Source organism: Bactrocera neohumeralis, chromosome 4 (genome assembly GCF_024586455.1).
Source record: "Bactrocera neohumeralis isolate Rockhampton chromosome 4, APGP_CSIRO_Bneo_wtdbg2-racon-allhic-juicebox.fasta_v2, whole genome shotgun sequence".
Classification (NCBI taxonomy): Eukaryota; Metazoa; Arthropoda; class Insecta; order Diptera; family Tephritidae; genus Bactrocera; species Bactrocera neohumeralis.
Genome location: NC_065921.1, coordinates 37,634,597 through 37,655,492, shown reverse-complemented (window position 1 = coordinate 37,655,492; position 20,896 = coordinate 37,634,597). Strand labels below are relative to the sequence as shown.

Sequence of the window (20,896 nt, the reverse complement as noted above, 5' to 3'; positions counted from 1 at the left end):
CGTTTTCAATTCCTTATCGAAGGCAATCAAACATGCATTTATGCGGATCATAAACCATTAATTTACTCTTTTCATAAGCGCAACGACAAAGGTTCACCTCGTCAGATTAGACAACTTGACTATATTAGTCAGTTTACAACAGACATCCGTCACATTCCGGGTTCAAAAAACCAAACCGCAGATATATTGTCGGGTATCAACATCAATCAATTACACTGATATGGCCAACGAACCAAAGTCTGACATAAAAATACAAGCACTTGTTAAATGGTAAGATAAAATACTCCTTACAACTTAAATATTCCAGATTAGAAGGCAGCAATGCTACATTACTTTGCGATGTCTCAATGAGCCAAGTTAAACCCATCGTACCGCAAACGATTTGTAAACAGATTTTACATAATATACACGACCTCGCTCACGTTGGAGCCAACGCAACTCTAAAGATGATTTCTCAACATTTTGTTTGGGTAAATATGCGGAAGGACTGCGAAGCATTTGCCCGTGCCTGCATCCGTCGCAGTCGCAGCAAAATTTTACGCCACATCAAGTCTCCATTACAACGTTTAGACATGCCAGACCAACGCTTTCATGTTGCTCACCTTGACATAATTGGTCCATTGTCTCTTAATCATGGATTTAAATATTGTCTCGCCCTCATCGATCACTTTTCGAGATGACCCCTTGTCGACATTCAAGCAGAAACAGTATGTAGAGCTTTCTTGAACGAGTGGGTCGGACGATACGGCTCAACTCAGAAGATAATCACAGACCAAGGAACTCAATTCGAATCCAAAATGTTTCAAGAGATGTTACTAACATTAGGTACTCAGCGTGAACGTACATCATCGTATTATCCACAAACGAATGGATTGATAGAAAGGTCGAAGCCGAACTAAATTTTTGTTGAAAAATTACGAGACCACCTTCAAAAAATTCGTCCCGTCGAAACTTCATGGCGTTCACCAAGTACAACATTCGTGAATCAAAATTAAAAGGCAAAAAAATCGTTACAATATAGCAGATGATGAACCAGTTGTTAATTCTAACCAAACATCAAACTCTCTAGATGTATTGCAAGTCAATTCACAAAACTCTAGAAGAAGAGTAATTTGGAGATCACCACTTTACACTAATTATAATTAGTTATTCGTAACATACTTCTTAAGTTTTCCATTCAATGTAATTTATCCTAAAACTTAACGAATGTAAGAATGTTAGATCAAAAGCACAAAATTGAAATAAAGTTCTTCAACGACCATCAGACCAGTGTTCACCACGACTCACTTAGTACTGCATCACCACCAAATATATATCTCCTAAGCCACTTAAGCTAAAACAACCAAATTCGCTCAGCACGAATATTATAAGAGCTCCTACTAATGTTGTGAAACTGCAGGGATGAAAACCCCCGTTCACTCCACATATAACGGTACTGTTAAAAACTACTTAAAGTGCGATAAATCAATAACTAAATATGCCAGAAACATTAAATTCTACCACCGAAATGGTATGAGAAAGCTTTATGGGAGCCAGTGTGAAAATCGCACGATGGGGTTGGCACCGCCCACTTTTTGGCGAAATCCCGCATCTCGAGGTACGACTGACCGATTTGGTGTGTTGTATTTTTTTCATATTTCTATGTCACGTTGTGAAAATGAGCGAAATCGTACAATAACCACGCCTACCTCCTATATAGCACAGCTTTAAACTCGATCAATGTGTGATATATGTACTTGTATGTATATAACTTAAATTAAGGGATAATCCTTCTCTTATAATGGTATGTCTGTATGTCGAAAACGGGCTGAATCGGACCAATACTTCCCTTAGCCCCCAAATACTTAAAATTCGAACCTCCGGGTGACGTTGTATCGCATATGTCAGCCAATATGTGAGTTAAAAATAGTTAAAGTTGAGCAAAAACTTGACCTCGCCCCCATATAACTAATATCAGACTTTACGAGCTTACCGTTGACTTCACTCCATATGACTGGTTTTACGCCTTAAGGCATTTCCCGGGCTTTGATTGTTGCAAGTTGCAAGAGTATAAAATCTTCGGTTGCGCCCGAACTTAGCCCTTCCTTACTTGTTTCTCATGTCGGCTGAGTGTTAATGTTGTATGCAAAGTCAGTGTAGAGGGATGAGGTTTTAGTGATCTAATCATATGAAAAGATCCACCTGGATGGGAGATAATGCCCGTTAGTTTAAGCCTATTTCACAGAAAATAGTTATAAATGAAAGAACTGTGATTAGCAATATCGAATACTGTTTCATATCGTGCTTTCACGTATATCCGTAAGTGTGAATCCGTATAAGTTTGTTGCACGATGTAATTTTTCATTTATTCCGTTCGTGGCTCTGTTCGCTTCCAAAGCACTTCCGCAAATGCACGTAATTCATTAATCCTCATAAATAGTTTTTACGAGTGTGCTCTTCTGTTATGTTTCGTGTGCGATGTCTCTAAGTGCACAAATTAAATAAAACGTGAAAAGAAGAAGCTGAAGAGATCAGAAGTAAAGTGCAGTGAATTAAAGGAATGTTTTCTGAGGAAAAGCATACGAGTATACTTGTTTGTATAGAAACCGCACAGAGAAGTGATAAGTTCGGACACATTCGAACATTGGATAGCACCGAAATTTGAAGGATATATTTCTTGAAAATACATTACGTTTCAATAATTAAGTAAAATTGTTAAGCGATTATAATTAACCATAAGTGCTGAATGGGTTTGGGCAGGAAGCACGGTCTTGACTTTAAATCACTTTGCGGTCAACATACTTGTACCAAAAACAACCGCATCAAAACCCGTGCGTAGTTTTAAAGATTTAAGGTACATAGGGAAATAGGGACAGAGAAAGCGACTTTGTTTCATACAATGTAGTGATTTCGACAGTCCACTTTCAGATTTCAAAACCACCTCTATTGGTTGGGGCATACCATACTGGCAATAAAATTGCAAATAGTTGTTCCTAACTCAGCGTTATTGTTCAAAATATACATTATATTTTCTTTTAAAGCCGCTATCGAGGGGTTTTTGCGCTTAAATACTTTACATTTTATGCCCAGCAGATTTTTATGGGCTTAAGATATGGATAGTTGCCAACCCAAGTCCTCCACGAAAATAATGTAATACCACCGCACCGATTCGGGTAAGAAATAAGAAAAGCATTAAGTGCAGAGAGTACTGTTCAGCAATATACCTAGACGTAGTTCCGACATTTTATAAGGTGTGGCATGAAGGCCCTTTATATACGATTAAAAAAAATTCTACCTTTAAAATGGTATAAAACATTGGAGTCTTATTTGAATAATAGACAATTTGTGGTTAAAGTAGGAGATTTCATATCAGATGAACGACAGATAAGGGCAGTGTTTTAAGCCCAACTCCATAAGAATATAAGAGCTGCAAATTTATACTGGCTTTTAAATATAAACTCTAAACTTAGCCTAGACAACAAACTGCTTTTATACAATGTGATCATAAAACCTATTTGGATGTATGGCATTCAACTGTTGGGTGCAACTAATATTGATATAATACAAAGTTTCCAATCGAAAATGTTCAGAACAATCACTTGTTCACATTGGTACATGCGTAACGAAAATATCTATAAAGATCTTGGTATTCCTTGGTAAAGAAAAAAATAGAGGACAACAGAATTAAATATATATCCGCACTCCTAGATCATCCAAACCCATTGGCTAATGCTTTCACCAAAACAGCTCAATCACTTGCTTGAGTTTGCCTAGTTTTTAAATTGTAGACTTAAGATTTTTTAACTTACTGTTAGACTTTAAAAAAAGCAAATCCAATAAATAAAGAAAGATTGAAAATAATCAAGGCTTGTAAATTTAAGGTATTGCGACACTTGTACACTGATAACGTCAACCAGAAGATCGCAAATCACTATACTGGGCCAAACGGAAGGTCTGGACAAATCTCGTCGATTTTGACAATAAATTCAAGTACGCTCGAGAAAATAATTTCACCCAATAGGATTCAGATAACTCCTGGGTTCGATGATACATATATTCGGCATAAAGTCAACCAGCATAAAAATAGTTTTTATACTCGGTATATGGGACTTGGATAAGTACTTGACAGATTTTATCGAAACTTTAATTTATTTCAAAATGTTTCAAAAATGTACCCTTGTTATTAGTGTAAACCATAAATACGAAAATCTTCAAATTCACCATCACTGGGACTAGAAAAAATATTATTATTTTTACCGTGAAATAAAAGGAATTGGTGAAATTCCGATACTTAAACTATAGCAAATCGAGACACTCACGAAATCAATTCCCTACTTTATTTTGATAAACGGATTATTCACAAATTATACCTATTTTATATAAGTATTTTGTGGAAACTTAATGTCTTTAAAAATTTTCATACTCTAAACAGTATACGACGAAATTTGTAACAACCAGAAGCTTACTTCGGAGATCCTATAAAATATATAAGTAAATGATCATCATAGCGAGCGCAGTCGTCCCTCATCTAGTCCCTCAGGTTTCAGGATATCAATAAGACATTTGGCACATATTTTTCTCTCCTGAAAAAACTGCTCATTTATCGGAATTGCTGCTTGTGGGGACAATTTTTCATTCGAAAAGATGTCTTCATGAAATTCAGCATGGTTCATTGCCAAAGACAACGGTATAATCCCGAAAAAATTGCTTAGATCGGTGAAAAATATTTGACAGAATATCTCCACGAAATTTAACTTGGAATATATCCGAAAAAAATGTTGTGATCGCACCACTATAGCATAAAGTTGAACTGTGAAAATGAAGATCATGCATGGAAAACATTTTTAGTTGACAAAATATCTTCACAAACTTTCCCTCCACCATTTTGTGGACTTACTATATATTCAAAGCGTGAGCGTTTATAAAATCATGTATTGTAATCTATTGGACATTTTAAAAATTTCTGACATGAAATAACACCCGGTACTGAATTTTAACTACAATTGAGTGCCACCCCTGCGCCCAAATGGATTTCCATCAGCAGCAACACTCTTTCTCTTCGCCACTCTCCGCGGGATATTACTCAATTTTCATTGTTTATTCAAATACTAACAATAATGTCAGCCTTTAGAAGTAAGTAATTTGTTTCAGCAAGAATTTAATTTCTCATACCGCCAGGCTACAAAGCTTCAACATCAAAGGTTAAGCAGAAAAGGTCATACTTTTAGGCAAACATGCGAGTGCCAGTAAAATTTATTGAATTCTTCTATGTGTAGGCTTCCATGAAAGTACTCGTATCTTTGGAAGTTGTGAAATTCGCAGAAATAGTAAAAATGCGAACGATGAGTGAGGCCTTCATAGACGAGGCAGAAACAAAAATTTCGCCTGGATTACACGTGTATGGCTGACCATTATGCAAATGGCGGTCATATTGTTTTTGACACACGCTTAACGAACTCACACGAATATGTGGGCATATTTAACAAGTAAGAATGTGTGTGGGATGCAAGTAAGGCAGGCACCACACCCCGCTGGGAATCACATACCATGCTTCCGTCTTCAATCTTAGACGATTGTTCGAGGAAAAGCAGGTAAATCGGGAGGAGAGCACTGAGCTAGCTGTTTTTGAGAGAAGTCTAGTAGATGAAATTTCTACATTTTATTTCCAATACGCAGACAAATGAGGACGAGGATAACTGTTAAAAGTCAACATCTTGCCTTACCAATTAATAGCAATTACCCGCCTGAAGAACAACCAAGCGACAGGGGCCGATGGATTGCCGGCCGAGCTATTCAAACACGGCGGCGAAGAACTGATAAGGAGCATGCATCAGCTTCTTTGTAAAATATGGTCGGACGAAAGCATACCCAACGATTGGAATTTAAGTGTGCTATGCCCAATCCATAAAAAAGGAGATCCCACAATCTGCGCCAACTACCGTGGGATTAGCCTCCTGAACATCGCATATAAGGTTCTATCGAGCGTATTGTGTGAAAGATTAAAGCCCACCGTCAACAAACTGATTGGACCTTATCAGTGTGGCTTCAGACCTGGAAAATCAACAACCGACCAGATATTCACCATGAGGCAAATCTTGGAAAAGACCCGTGAAAGAAGAATCGACACACACCACCTCTTCGTCGATTTTAAAGCTGCTTTCGACAGCACGAAAATGAGCTGCCTTTATGCCGCGATGTCTGAATTTGGTATCCCCGCAAAACTAATACGGCTGTGTAAATTGACGTTGAGTAACACCAAAAGCTCCGTCAGGATCGGGAAGGACCTCTCCGAGCCGTTCGATACCAAACGAGGTTTCAGACAAGGCGACTCCCTATCGTGCGACTTCTTCAACCTCCTTCTGGAGAAAATAGTTCGAGCTGCAGAACTAAATAGAGAAGGTACCATCTTTTATAAGAGTGTACAGCTGCTGGCGTATATATTGATATCATCGGCCTCAACACCCGCGCCGTTAATTCTGCTTTCTCCAGACTGGACAAGGAAGCAAAAGAAATGGGTCTGGCAGTGAACGAGGGCAAACGAAATATCTCCTGTCATCAAACAAACAGTCGTCGCACTCGCGACTTGGCACTCACGTCACTGTTGACAGTCATAACTTTGAAGTTGTAGATAATTTCGTCCATCTTGGAACCAGCGTAAACACCACCAACAATGTCAGCCTGGAAATCCAACGCAGGATTGCTCTTGCCAACAGGTGCTACTTCGGACTGAGTAGGCAATTGAAAAGTAAAGTCCTCTCTCGACGAACAAAAGCTAAACTCTATAAGTCGCTCATAATTCCCGCCCTGCTATATGGTGCAGAGGCTTGGGCGATGACAGCAACCGATGAGTCGACGTTACGAGTTTTCGAGAGAAAAATTCTGCGAAAGATTTATGGTGCTTTGCGCATTGGCCACGGCGAATATCGCATTCGATGGAACGATGAGCTGTACGAGATATACGACGACATTGACATAGTTCAGCGAATTAAAAGACAGCGGCTACGCTGGCTAGGACATGTTGTCCGTATGGATGAAAACACTCCAGCTCTGAAAGTATTCGACGCTGTACCCGCCGGGGGAAGCAGAGGAAGAGGAAGACCTCCACTCCGTTGGAAGGACCAAGTGGAGAAGGACCTGACTTCGCTTGGAATATCCAATTGGCGCCACGTAGCGAAAAGAAGAAACGACTGGCGCGCTGTTGTTAACTCGGCTATAATCGCGTAAGCGGTGCCTTCGCCAATTAAGAAGAAGAAGAATTAAATCACCTCAAGTACAGCTGAGGAAGAACTTGGCTTGGAAGACGACATGAGGAGCCACCGACATCGTCTGTTCTGATATTTGCTTTTGATCTTTGAATGGAGACCAATCAAATATCAAATCAAGGAACAAAGTTTTTAGTCTAGACAAAGAACGTTCGCCTAAAAAACCGTATAGGAATCCAATAAGCACTTACTGGGACTTGTACAACCAGAAACTCCTACCAAGTCTTCCACGATTTATGGGAGAGAACTCTTTGCTCTCTACCGACTTGGTAGGTGACTGTGTCGAAATCTTTAGTTCTAAATGCGAAGCCTTTCTGGAGGAGAGCTTCACTACACTCAAAACGCAAGAGGGTAACCTTTCTGGTAAGCCAAGTAGCGGAAATCAGAACATCTTGCAAACGACTAATCAATAATACAAGTATATGCGATAATGTGATAAAGTATGACTGGTAATTGGACTTTGAGCAGAAATACACGCATAAGCTGCACCTCCTTTACTCAAAAAAAAAAAAAAAAACAATATGATATATATACTCACATATATTCACCGAAAACTTTAATAAACTATTCATCCTAATAAATACAATATATATTTTCCTTTATATCTATCATTTTATTGAAGCGTTACCTACAGTTACGGACAATAAACTAGAATCATCCATGGTACTAATTTTCCGTTCTAAAAAATATTATGAATTTGATTTAAATTCAACTAAGTTATATTTATATTATGTACTTCATATCAAGTGCTATTGGTAGCAGTAAAAATATTGAAAAAAACAATTCATAAATATTACAAAAACAAAGGTAAATAATATATTTCAAAAATTCGAAGGACAAAAAAATAGAATCAAAATCTTTTACATAAAAAAAAAAAATATTTTTTTAAGGGAACTAAGAGAAAAATTGGTCGTACATTGTCCGTAGAGTATTCTTAAACGTCTAATACCGATGTACATCTTCTAGGCATAGACCTAATTAGGCTACCGAAAGTGTTCTGTGGAACGGAATACCTTTGTACCTTCTCTCAGAATTCTGCCTTATTTTTCGGTGTAAGGGGTGCAATAGTTTCCTTAACAAAAAGTCTTAAAAATTTTGGATGAGATTCAGATCTACCGATTACTCTAGCTAAGCCATAACGCTAGCATCATAATCTGAAAACCATTTTTTGAAAGACCCGAAGTATGTTTTGGATCGCTCTCTTGTCGGAATTACCAAAATGCAAGGCGAATTGTATTCAGCATATGGAAGTATGACCTTATCTAAAACTTTAACGTATATATGGGGGTCATTGTTTTCTTGTATCAAAAAAGTAGGTCCTGCATTACAAATTGGGAAGCAATCCTAATCCATTATATTGCCCCCGCGGGATTTGAAGGACCTAGCCATGTAGCGGACGCACATTTCATTGTTTTTTGGACGTCGGACTCACACGCAACTATCACTTCCTATCATATTAATTTTGCGTTGAGACCATAAAATGTCGAACCATTTTTTCTTAATTTTAAGCTAAGTCCAAATTAATGTGCCGTTTTCCAAACTGAATACGATTGCATCTATGCCGTTTTCTCAGCATTGTCACCTTTCGGAACCAAGTTGCAAAAGCAATTTTTCTCCACAAGTTATCTTTTTACTGCTCCTGAACAAATTTTTGCACATAATTCTTATTCATTGGCTGCAGAGGCCTTAAACGGATCGCGCATCGACAATATTTCGATCGACTTCCGCAGTAATTTTTTTTGGAATTGGCCTATTTTTCAATCATTTTTCGGAAATTTTAAAGCATCAAACACAAATATTTGAGGCATATTTGATAAGTTTGCAATTTGCCTTTATGCGTGACCCATTCCTTGCAAATTGTGGACGCACAATCTTTCCTCCTCTGAACAATGTTTTGCTCGACCCAGTTTTTTAAATAAAAATTCATTCCACAGATCTAATTAAGTTAATACAACTACTTTTTACGCGTTTTAAATTCAATATTTTTCATTTATGAAACCATTTCGCTATTGATTCTATTATTTCGTCACTAACCACGCTATTTACACTTTTTAAATTACAGTTGACTGTAAAACTCGACAATGCTATATTTTCCTCTTTTTAAAAAGTACATATTACTGCCTTTGTTATTATGCAGAAAAGTTACTACATAAATGAAAAATTTCAAAAATATTAAAGCAACACCTTTGTGTCTATTTTATTGTCCGTAACTGTATGCAGGAATATCCCTTAACCTCCTCATAATTTCACTTTACTTCAAACAAAACTCTCGCCTCCCGTTTTAGTGTCTTTCCATTGGCATTTTGCGGCAGGCGATCGATGAAAATTACTCCAGCATGCAGTTGCTTATAATCTACTGGTAAGCGTTTTCTGACATGATCCCTTACTTGCTTTATCGTAAGTTCGGCACCTTGACGAAGCACCACTATTGCACCGGCCGCATCTCCATGCCTCTCGTCATACACACCAACCACACACACATCCTCCACCTCCGGCAATTCGTTGATCACCTGCTCTATTTCGCCTGGCCAATATTGCATACCGTCATATTTCATTATATCCTTTTTGCGATCGACTATATAAAGCATATGATTATCATCGAAATAGCCGAGATCCCCTGTATGTAACCAGCCATCCGAATCTTGAACACGTTTCGTCTCAACTGGATTATCATAATATCCACTCCAAATATGTCCCTTATTCACTAAAATCTCACCGATTTCGTTCGGTGGCAAATTCTTACCCTCATCGTCAACAATACGTGCCTTAATTCCAGAAACTAATTTTCCTACAGAGGTGTGATATTTTTCGTCCGAATTCAACGATATAAATCCCGCCTCGGTACAGCCATAACTAAAAATTACTTTGCCGTTTTCAAGTAAACCTCTCAGTTGTTGCAAAGTCGGTTGACTAATGGAGCCACCCCCAACCAAGAAAGACCGAACGGAGCGCAAGTTATCTATGGTGGCTTCTGGGCAAGCGACCAAAGCAGAAACATGACGTGGTGCACCAAATACGTAAGTGAGTTTGTATTTCTTCACCAACGCAATCATATATTCGGGTGTGTAGGGCTTATTGGTAATTACACGTTTACAACTCTTGGTCGCAGAGAATAAGGTGAAGAAAACACCAGATATCCAGTCCAAACTGCTGTTCGCGAAGATGACATCTTCGCTGGTTGCGAAACTAGAGAAATAACGTTGTAACGTTATTATGCATCTGTATATAGAAAAATGTTTTCTTAAGGATTTGGACTTACAATTCATCAATGTTCAATATATGCTTTGACACACATACACACTTGGGAACACCCGTCGTGCCGGATGAACAAAGTATTGCTACTGTCTGCTCACTACCCAACACGAAGGGTTCAGGCCTGTAAAGAGTTATAAGTCAGACAAATCTTAAGGTGAACTTGAAGGTTCAATCTGCACTTACTTATAAAGATTCTCATTTGGTACGGGACTCAACAAGTCTTCAACTGTGCCAACTCCCTCAATATGTTCGGTAAGCGTATAGAATAATGGATTCAAGGAACTAGTGGCTTCATGTAATTTCTCATAACATTCGCCGTCGCAAAATATTATTTTCGGTTTGGTGGTTTGGAAGACGTGACGGATTGTATCTGTAATTAATACATATGTAGAACTACATGCTTATTCTAATGAAATTGTAAAGGTATTCCATTACCTTTATCCAAACCCGAGTTTACGGCATGGAAGGGCGTACAGTTCATAAAGCAGCCGACCGCAACTGAGCTTGTATAGGTGCTGTTTTTTGCCACAATGCCGATGATATCATCGTGTCGTAGACCCAGTTTCTTAAAATGCAGCGCCAGACGTGTAGACCAGGTTAACAGTTCACGATTGGTAACTTCGCGGCCATCAATATCCGACACCTTAAGAAATAAAAGGATTACCAATCAATCGGTAATGCTGTCTTAACCGAAGTTAGTACGAGGTTATTAATTTTGTCGTTTTTCATTCATGCTTGATTCGTTGGAAACTTTCAACCGAAAAGGGACTATATGACAGCTATAAATAACCTAAGTGGCGGTATTACAGCGAAGAAATATACGAAGCTCTTACAACTAGGAACTGTATAACAATTACTGGGAATAGTAGATGAGTAAAGTTAAACTTTGCGGCACTAAACCGAACTGTGGCGGCTCCTTCTCTACCTATATACCGATGAAGGAGTTTCCTCACGGATGGGTTAAGGCTTGTGGGGGATATAGGTGGAGTAAGGTGGCAGTAGATTTACTGCTCCGAAGTGCAGCCTGCTCTAAAAGTGATCATCCACTCAGATAGCAGAGCTACGATGCTAGCCTTGAACTCATTAACAGTACGTTCAGTGCTGGTCAAAGAATACCTACCCTCGCTATCAATAGCATCGAGTGTCTTTGTTATAAGACTGGTATGGGTGCCTAATCACAGCAAAATAGCAGGAAACTGTAAAGGTGATGTAATATATAATAAAATCGCCAGATATTTAGTGATCTGTTTGCCCTCAATAAGGCTACCCTCTCCCTAGTTTTGGGGGTTTTAGCTGATCATTTCTCTATTGGCGTCCACACAGTGGGGCTGGGAATTACACCAGACGCCATCTGCAGAAGCTGTTTGGAGGAAAAAACTGTTACGAAGCTGTATATCAGCTTCTGAAAACCTCACGTCCTGCTACTTGGTGAGAATCTTATTACAATAATTATAATAGATATGCCTCCCTATTTTTTTTACTAAATATTTATATTTCAAACTTAATTTCTAAATGCGGTAACGTTTTTATACAGCTGATAGATAGAAAATTTTTGTAAGCCAATGGCGTTAAAATTCCCATAACAATTTACACTCCTCCAATATAATCAACTGTCTTTAATTGCGAAACACTGATATGATCTCCAAAGGCGGTCAAATATGAAATTGGACGCAAACTTGATGATGACTAAATAGGTCGTAAGTAGGTAAGTTGTCATTACCACCAACTTTCCCTGTAAAGTTTTGAAATCAGAACATCATATAATGCGAAATAAGACAATTTGTTTCCTCGTGAAGTAGAGCTGATTAAACCGTGAGCTCATCCTTTTCATTAACCGGGGGATCAGTTCATAAAAACTCGCACATATTGTCACACCAAAATATTTTGAGAACTGCACTCACTTGACAAACTTTGTTTGGATAATTCTTCAAATTTCTATAAATAATATGTCCCACAGAGCAATTGGAATCGTGAAATAACGGTGAGTTTGGACCAGACCACACGCGCTCCTTACTATCGTAAGACCATTCTGAGGATCCCATAATTCAACTACGACAAATTTCTTGCTCCAACAATTGCAAGCACAAACGGTATTAAATTAACTAAATCCTAAACAATTTGTTACTTCCTTAAATACTCTACAAATGTTAACGAAGCTTAATACCTTGCTTTGGGTTTGTTACTACTAGGCATTTAAGCACTGGCTTGCAACCCACTGCTGATATGAGATAAAGCTTAATTTTTCAAAATCTAGCAACACAAAATGAGTGACAAACTAACTGTTTTTGCTATGCTACGTACACTTTTTCGCTCTCCATTTAGTCTCAATTCATAAAAATATCAAAATGCGCCCCACAATATAAGTGAGAAGGCGGCCGAAACCTTCCGTATATTTTGTTAGTATGTAATATGATTTTTGCCCAGAGAAATTTGTGCTGATAAGCACTAATATTAAAGTATGTATGTACGCGATTCTTACCTAACTATATGATTACCTATATTTATGAAGTATAACTATAATATAGTAAGTATATTTGCCGAAGTTTTATTGGCACTTTTAAATTTTCTTGCCTCAGAGGGCTTTGTTCACCAAAGGGTTGTTTGTAATATCAAAACCCAGTTAAGACGTTCCATTACCCGACCATGAAGAAGTTCGAATAGCAATTGCCCGCCTCAAAAACAACAAAGCGGCAGGGGCCGACGGACTACCGGCCGAGCTATTCAAACACGGCGGCGAAGAACTAATAGGGTGCATGCATCAGCTTCTTTGTAAAATATGGTCGGACGAAAGCATGCCCAACGATTGGAATTTAAGTGTGCTATGCCCAATCCATAAAAAAGGAGACCCCACAATCTGCGCCAACTACCGTGGGATTAGCCTCCTGAACATCGCATATAAGGTTCTATCGAGCGTATTGTGTGAAAGATTAAAGCCCACCGTCAACAAACTGATTGGACCTTATCAGTGTGGCTTCAGATCTGGAAAATCAACAACCGACCAGATATTCACCATGCGCCAAGTCTTGGAAAAGACCCGTGAAAGAAAAATCGACACACACCACCTCTTTGTCGATTTCAAAGCTGCTTTCGACAGCACGAAAAGGAGCTGCCTTTATGCCGCGATGTCTGAATTTGGTATCCCCGCAAAACTAATACGGCTGTGTAAGTTGACGCTGAGCAACACGAAAAGCTCCGTCAGGATCGGGAAGGACCTCTCCGAGCCGTTCGATACCAAACGAGGTTTCAGACAAGGCGACTCCCTATCGTGTGACTTCTTCAACCTGCTTCTGGAGAAAATAGTTCGAGCTGCAGAACTAAACAGAGAAGGTACCATCTTCTATAAGAGTGTACAGCTGCTGGCGTATGCCGACGATATTGATATCATCGGCCTCAACACCCGCGCCGTTAGTTCTGCTTTCTCCAGGCTGGACAAGGAAGCACAGAAAATGGGTCTGGCAGTGAACGAGGGCAAAACGAAATATCTCCTGTCATCAAACAAACAGTCGTCGCACTCGCGACTTGGCTCTCACGTCACTGTTGACAGTCATAACTTTGAAGTTGTAGATAATTTCGTCTACTTAGGAACCAGTATTAACACCACGAACAATGTCAGCCTGGAAATCCAACGCAGGATTGCTCTTGCCAACAGGTGCTACTTCGGACTGAGTAGGCAATTGAAAAGTAAAGTCCTCTCTCGACGAACAAAAACTAAACTCTATAAGTCCCTCATAATTCCCGTCCTGCTATATGGTGCAGAGGCTTGGGCGATGACAGCAACCGATGAGTCGACGTTACGAGTTTTCGAGAGAAAAATTCTGCGAAAGATTTATGGTCCTTTGCGCATTGGCCACGGCGAATATCGCATTCGATGGAACGATGAGCTGTACGAGATATACGACGACATTGACATAGTTCAGCGAATTAAAAGACAGCGGCTACGCTGGCTAGGTCATGTTGTCCGGATGGATGACACTCCAGCTCTGAAAGTATTCGAAGCAGTACCCGCCGGGGGAAGCAGAGGAAGAGGAAGACCTCCACTCCGTTGGAAGGACCAAGTGGAGAAGGACCTGGCTTCGCTTGGAATTTCCAATTGGCGCCACGCAGCGAAAAGAAGAAACGACTGGCGCGCTGTTGTTAACTCGGCTATAATCGCGTAAGCGGTGTCTACGCCAATTAAGAAGAAGAAGAAGAAGTTAAGACAGATACAGCGTTATGTATATCAAAGCTATCAGGATGACGAGAAGAATTGAAACCCGGGTGACTGCCTATCCGTAGAGAGCAACAATCGTATCTCGTTCCTTATCTCTCATGCTCTTGGTATTGGATTGACTTATCGATACAATACTATTTTTCTATTAATGATGGATATAATGCTATAACTAAGCTGCAATTGGAACAGAGCTTCCCACGTACCCACTTCCTAAGAGGTATAATCTGCGGGCTCATACTTCTCTTACAAACAACTAACGCTTAAACAAACAAATTTTCTGAGAACATGTCTTTTATGAGTTTTATTAATACCATATGAAAATAGAGATCGTATTATAACCATATATAAGAATTATATTTAAGTTATACTCAAATTGCGATAACTCACTATGAATATGCTAGAATCAACAAGTTTCACAGTCAGTCTGGTAATAAAATATGAAAATAAAAATATATAACATCGTTTCAATAATGGCTCGAACCCTCATATACCTAATAACAGTTTTTTCAAAAGAGAATTAGAGATAGAGTAAAGATTTAGGTATTGCACTGCGACCTACGGTCTATTGTGGCCTCACCTATATCACATACATATGGTCACCAAGATTTACCATCCTTAACAATTCCAGGAGCCTGATGGGCACGACTGAGGTGATGTGATCCTTGCCAATGTAGATGGAACCTAGGGCCTTTAGCCTGCTTCTGCAAATTACTCGGCAAGCCAGAATCAGGTGTCCTGGGGTTTCCCGTTCCATGTTGCAGAACCAGCAATTTGGGCAAGAGACTATGTCTATGTTGGACAAGTGCTTCCTGAGCTTGCAGTGCCCTGTATAGAGCGCGACAAGGAGGCGGAATTTATCTCGAGGGAAATTGATTAATTGCTTAAACCTTGCGAGGTTGTACCCTCCTAGAAGCAACTTGGCAAGGTGCATTCCTGCTGCCTGCTGCCAGTGCTGCTCTCTCCACTTTTTCCTCCGTGCGGAGCAGCTCCTTAAGAGTGTATGACCCCACTGCGATGCATGGTTCTGGCTCCATCATCTTGAACGCTGCCGCATAGCGGGTTAGTTCGTCGGCTAGCTCATTGTCGGCTACCCCTTTATGCCCCAGCACTCAGATTAGGTATGCTCGTTGCTCACTGATAGGCGGTTGAGCCTTCCTATACACCACTCCACTAGAAGCGATCTAACCTAAAATGCTGAGATCGTTTTTAGTGTCGCTTGACTGTCGCTAAGAATAGCGGTACGCAGGTTACGATAGTTGCAGTGGAGATTGAGTTCTGCGCACTTACTTATAACAAAGACTTATGTTTCGCTTCCTGTTTAATCAGTAAATGCAGCGGTGTGAGCTCCAGCATGACTTCAAGTGCTGCAATGGGCAGGTGCGCATTGCCGCTGAAGCGACAGACACAGGGGAGCCGTTGCAGCTTCGATAGTTGAAGGCCTATCGAAGACTGCGGTGCCTTAGATGCCCAAGCAACCGCTCCATAATTGACAATAGGCCTTACGATCTTAGACCTACCGTGTTACACTATCCCTTTGCTAGACTTAAGCCCCTTTGAACTATGTCGCAGAGAGTGTTCTCGAATTTGCCTCGCTCCATTATGACAATGTCATCGGCGTACCCCTGACAACGAATCCCATTGTTTTGTTTCTGTGGCTGTTGTTGTTGTTATCGTTTTTGTTGAGTTGCTTATACTGGTTCTTACGACCATCATCCCAACTGGTCTATTCCTTTCCTGAGGAACACAAGAGTCTGCCGCGCCACAGCCCCTTGACGCGGTAAGGCCACCGTTACTTCCCAAGGCGGCCCGCACACATGCAGGTTGGGAGAAGCCGAGTGTGCCTTGCGACTTAAGCCCCTGCAGCACGACAAGGCGTCTGCCATTCGAAGAGGCTCTTTAGTACTGTTTGCCATTTCATCATGGAAAGATATATGATCAAACAACGAGTCAAAATTGTTAAAATTTACTACCGAAACAGAATGGGGCAGCGCGCGTGCGAGGCGAATTGTGAGTAGGGGAACACCACAGGGTGGGTTCTCTCTCCTCTTCTATGGATCGTAGTCGTTGACGAATTGCTAAAAAAACTAGAGGATCGCGGCTGTCGGGTGATTGCCTATGCAGACGATGTAGCACTTATGGTCAAAGGAAGTTCCTTAGCACCGTGTACGAGTTGATGCAGGGATATCTCAGCGTTGTAACAAAATGGGCGGTCGGTAGTGGACTCGCCATTAATCCAAACAAAACAGAAATGGTTTTATTCAGCCGAAAATATAAAATTCTGGTGGCACCGTTGCCGCAGATGGGAGGTATTCGCCTGCAACCGGCGGATACAGTGAAATATTTAGGGCTCATCCTGAATAAGAAGCTTTCTTGGAAGCCGAATATCGAGGAGAGAGCAAAAAAGGCATCTATTGCCTTATACTGCTGTAGAGGAGCTATTGGAAAAAGGTGGGGCCTCTCACCGAAAGTGGTCCTCTGGCTCTATGACACCATAGTCAAGCCCATCTTGTTCTATGGTGTCATCATGTGGGGGAGGGCTTTAGGGAAGACCACACTGGCCAAGAAACTCGAAAGCGTTCAACGGGCTGCGCTAATTAGCATATGTGGTGCATTAAGATCCACCCTAACCATGGCACTTAATGCAATTTTGAACTTAACGCCGGTGGACATTGCCGGAAGGTGCATAGCCGCGAAGGTGGCTATTAGACTCAGAGAATCTGGATTTTTAAACGAACGCGTATCTGGACATTCGGATATCCTCACAAACTTTGACTGCATACCGAATCATTTGGATCATGGAGTCGCCGTACCGAACTCTGACGGCTCCTTCTCTGCCCATATACCGACGAGGGAGGTATGGGTGGGAAGAAGCCGTTGGAGGAGAGGGACATCGAGCTTCTCACGGATGGGTCAAAGCTTGGGGGAAAGGTTGGTGGAGGGGTCTACTGTCGGGAACTCTCTATCAACTCCTGTTTCAGACTTCCCGACTATTGTAGTGTATTTCAGGCTGAGGTCGCAGCCATCAAGGTAGCTGCAGATTTGCTGCTACGGAGTCCATCCAGGGAAGTGACCATTCACTCAGATAGTAGAGCGGCAATACTAGCCTTGAACTCATTTACAGTGCCTTCAGAGTTGGTCGAAGAATGTCTAACGTCGCTATCTCTAGCAGCTAGAATTTTTAAGATTAGACTGGTATGAGTGCCGGGCCACAGCGGAATTGCAGGTAATTGCAAAGCTGATGAGTTAGCAAGGAAAGGCACCCTAGAATCATTATCGGTAGAATGGGAGCGCATCGGTGCTCCTGTATCTTCTTGTGTTCTACTACTAGATAGCTGGGCCACGCGGATGCTAATCCAACGCTGGGCCATCATCGGTACTTGTGCGGTTGCAAAAGCCTTCTGGCCCAGGATAGATCGCAGGAGATCTAATGATCTCTTAGCCATCAGTAAGGCTAACCTCTCATTATTAGTGGGACTCTTAACAGGCCACTGTCCTATTGGCTTACTTGCGGTAAGAATGGGTATCTTACCGGATGCTGACTGTAGAAGCTGTTTGGAAGAGGATGCGGTAAAAACAAGCCAGCACTTCCTGCTTGACTGTCCCGCGTTTGGTAGGTCAAGACTTTGACACTTGGGGGCGCATACCTTTGGACATCCCACCGAACTGGCGGGTGTTGAAGTTAAGCGTCAGTGTAACTATGTATTGGCTACAAAGGGATTCGCCAATCTGTAAGTCCGAACACGGTAGTTCTTTTTTCAATGGCATCACAAAGGACTGCATTATTAGTCTACGTGTGATCTTTGATCAGCCATCTAACATAACCTACCTACTTTAAGAGCGATTTATGGTCGTCATAACCGTCCTGTCAGATCATCAACTGAGCGTCTAGTGGAAAACTTTGAATCAACAGGCACAGTACCACATGTTCCCGTGTCAGGGGGACAAAGAAGTGCCCGTAGTGTCGAGCCGCTAGCGGATTAAGTGAGGAAGACCCATAGTAAGGCCATACTTCTTCCGTGATGATCAAGACCGGCATGTTACTGTGAATTGGAATCGTCACCGCTCAATGATAGCCGAATATTTTTGGCCCGAATTAGATGATATGGACTTGGACAATATGTGATTCTAACAGGGCGGCGCCATAAGCCACACAGCGAATATCCCAATCGATATATTGAAAACCAAATTTGGTGAACGTATTATCTCACGAAATAGCCCAGTCAATTTTCCACCTCGGTCATGCGATTTGCCGCCGTTAGACTATTTCTTGTGGGGCTACGTCAAGTCTATGAGCTATGTCAACAAGCCAGCGACGATTGATGAACTTCGTACGAATATCGTACGTGAAATTGCAGCAGTATCGGCCGATTTATGCTTGAAAATCGTCGAAAATCGAGTTTAGCGTCTGGATTATTGCAAGCGTGCCAGTGACGATCATGTATAAGAAATCGAGTTCCAACATAATGGCATCGAATGTACTTTCACAGGAATAACGAAATTCTTTGCTTTCTCATACAGTTTTTGTGAATTAAATTTTGTTGCGCTCTTTTTGAAAATACCGTTATTTGCAAAGATTTCTATCTCTAAATGTGCATCAAAAAAATTCAAATAAATTGTAACAAAAAAGTACCTGGAAATTGTAAATAAAACGCAAGATATTTAATTTTTCATGAATATTTATTTTGTCGCCTTCAAAGTGATCCCCACCAGATGCCAGCGATTTTTCCAGTCCTCGAAAGACTTTTTAAAAACACATTTTGGGATGACCTTCAGGTCTTTCCGAATTTGGTTTTATCTATTCCTTCGACTGAAAACGGGTTCCTTTCCGATGATTGTTAACTTGTTTGCATGCCAAACTTATAAACCCATGTCTCATCGGCACTTACAATGCTCTCCATGAGTGTTTATTGTACTGTTTTTGAAAAACATTCAGCTTAATCGAGACGAGTCCAGCAAGAACGCGTTTCATATACAAAATATCCGCCAAGATCATTCAAACGGACTCGCGAGAGACGTCGAGCTCTCTTGCCATCGTCTACTTGATTGATACTTCTACGATTTTCAACCAATCCTTCACTTTTTAATATTTTCATCAGTTGAAAGGTCGAAGGTTGTCTAGAATGAGGCAGGTTTTCAAGAATCTCTCGACCGTCTTTGAAGGTTTTGTCTCCGTAAGGATTTTTTGGCTTTATTGAACAGCCAGCGCACTAATTGCCTAAGTACCGAAAGTGGTGATCACCTTTAGTGGATAAGCAGCCTGATCTCTAGTCCTGCTACGGTGTCTACGCTGTCTGCCGATCTCACTCTGCCTTATACTTTGCCCTGGAATTTCTTTAAAGACATCCCAGTTCCTACTTCTAGGAATACGAATCGGAGGTCGGTCCCTGATTTTTACCTTCAGCTCTCATGTTTTCGTTGCTTAAGGTTATGTCAAGGGCCTTTCTTCGAGTACTGGTTATGAATGTAAATTCAAGAAGAGACTCACTCCTCGTTTTGCAGCCCCCTTCCGTGTGTTGCACGTTGGCATCACATCCTAGTGTGAGTGGGAGCTTGTTTTTCCTGCGATAATCGATCCGAGAATCGATGAAGGGGTGCTACGGCAGTCTTTCCTTAAGGACGAAGTCAGAACCTTCCTTGCCCTTCACCTGCTCAAGAGCTAGAGAGATCCCAAATCACCTTTTTATTTCTCGATTTGAGGCCTCTTACCTCTCCCCCACGGTTTCTGGATCAGAAGGATACCCAAGTTATCCGAGCTAAACCTCCTCGCGATGATTGCCGAGGCTGTCGTCTCGTGGTACAACTTTTATGCCGGCGCTGGAGGTCACAAAATTGGCTCGATGAGAGTCAGGTCCTCGTCCCCACCGTCCTCACCAACCTGCCCCTCTAAACCGGCCAGAAGCTCCTGAGTGAAGCTAGCAAGCTTATTTTCATTGAGATAACTCACATATTCGCCGATATATGTGGTACAAGTCACCCGGAAGTTCGATTATCTTTACATAAGGTATATATTGGCTAACGGAAGTATTAATCCGATTCAGCCCATTTTTGACAAACAGACATGCCATTGTCAGAGAAGTACTATCCCTGAATTTCAATTACATATCAAAGACATTGCCTGATATTTTCGATCAAAATTCAACAAGGCAATGGGGTCCAAATATTCGGTACCTAGGGGCTTGAACAGTTTCTG

At 40.9% G+C, this 20,896-nt stretch overlaps 1 protein-coding gene and 1 long non-coding RNA gene across 3 annotated transcripts in view; one reads left to right on the top strand and one right to left on the bottom strand.

The window, feature by feature from the left end:
- Nucleotides 1–9,409: 9,409 nt before the first annotated feature.
- Nucleotides 9,410–12,580, bottom strand: LOC126755330 (uncharacterized). Its single transcript, XM_050467824.1, has 5 exons — nt 12,398–12,580; nt 10,932–11,139; nt 10,680–10,866; nt 10,501–10,617; nt 9,410–10,427 (listed from the first exon to the last, which is right to left on the bottom strand). The coding sequence occupies exons 1-5, from the start codon at nt 12,536–12,538 to the stop codon at nt 9,488–9,490; spliced, it is 1,593 nt and encodes a 530-aa protein (XP_050323781.1). The 5' UTR covers nt 12,539–12,580; the 3' UTR covers nt 9,410–9,487.
- LOC126755350 (uncharacterized) overlaps nt 10,929–20,896 on the top strand; it is a 40,729-nt gene continuing 30,761 nt past the window's right edge. For both annotated transcript variants that reach the window (XR_007666480.1, XR_007666479.1), the window contains exon 1: nt 10,929–11,008. This is a non-coding gene — a long non-coding RNA (uncharacterized LOC126755350). The remainder of the gene's footprint in view (nt 11,009–20,896) is intronic.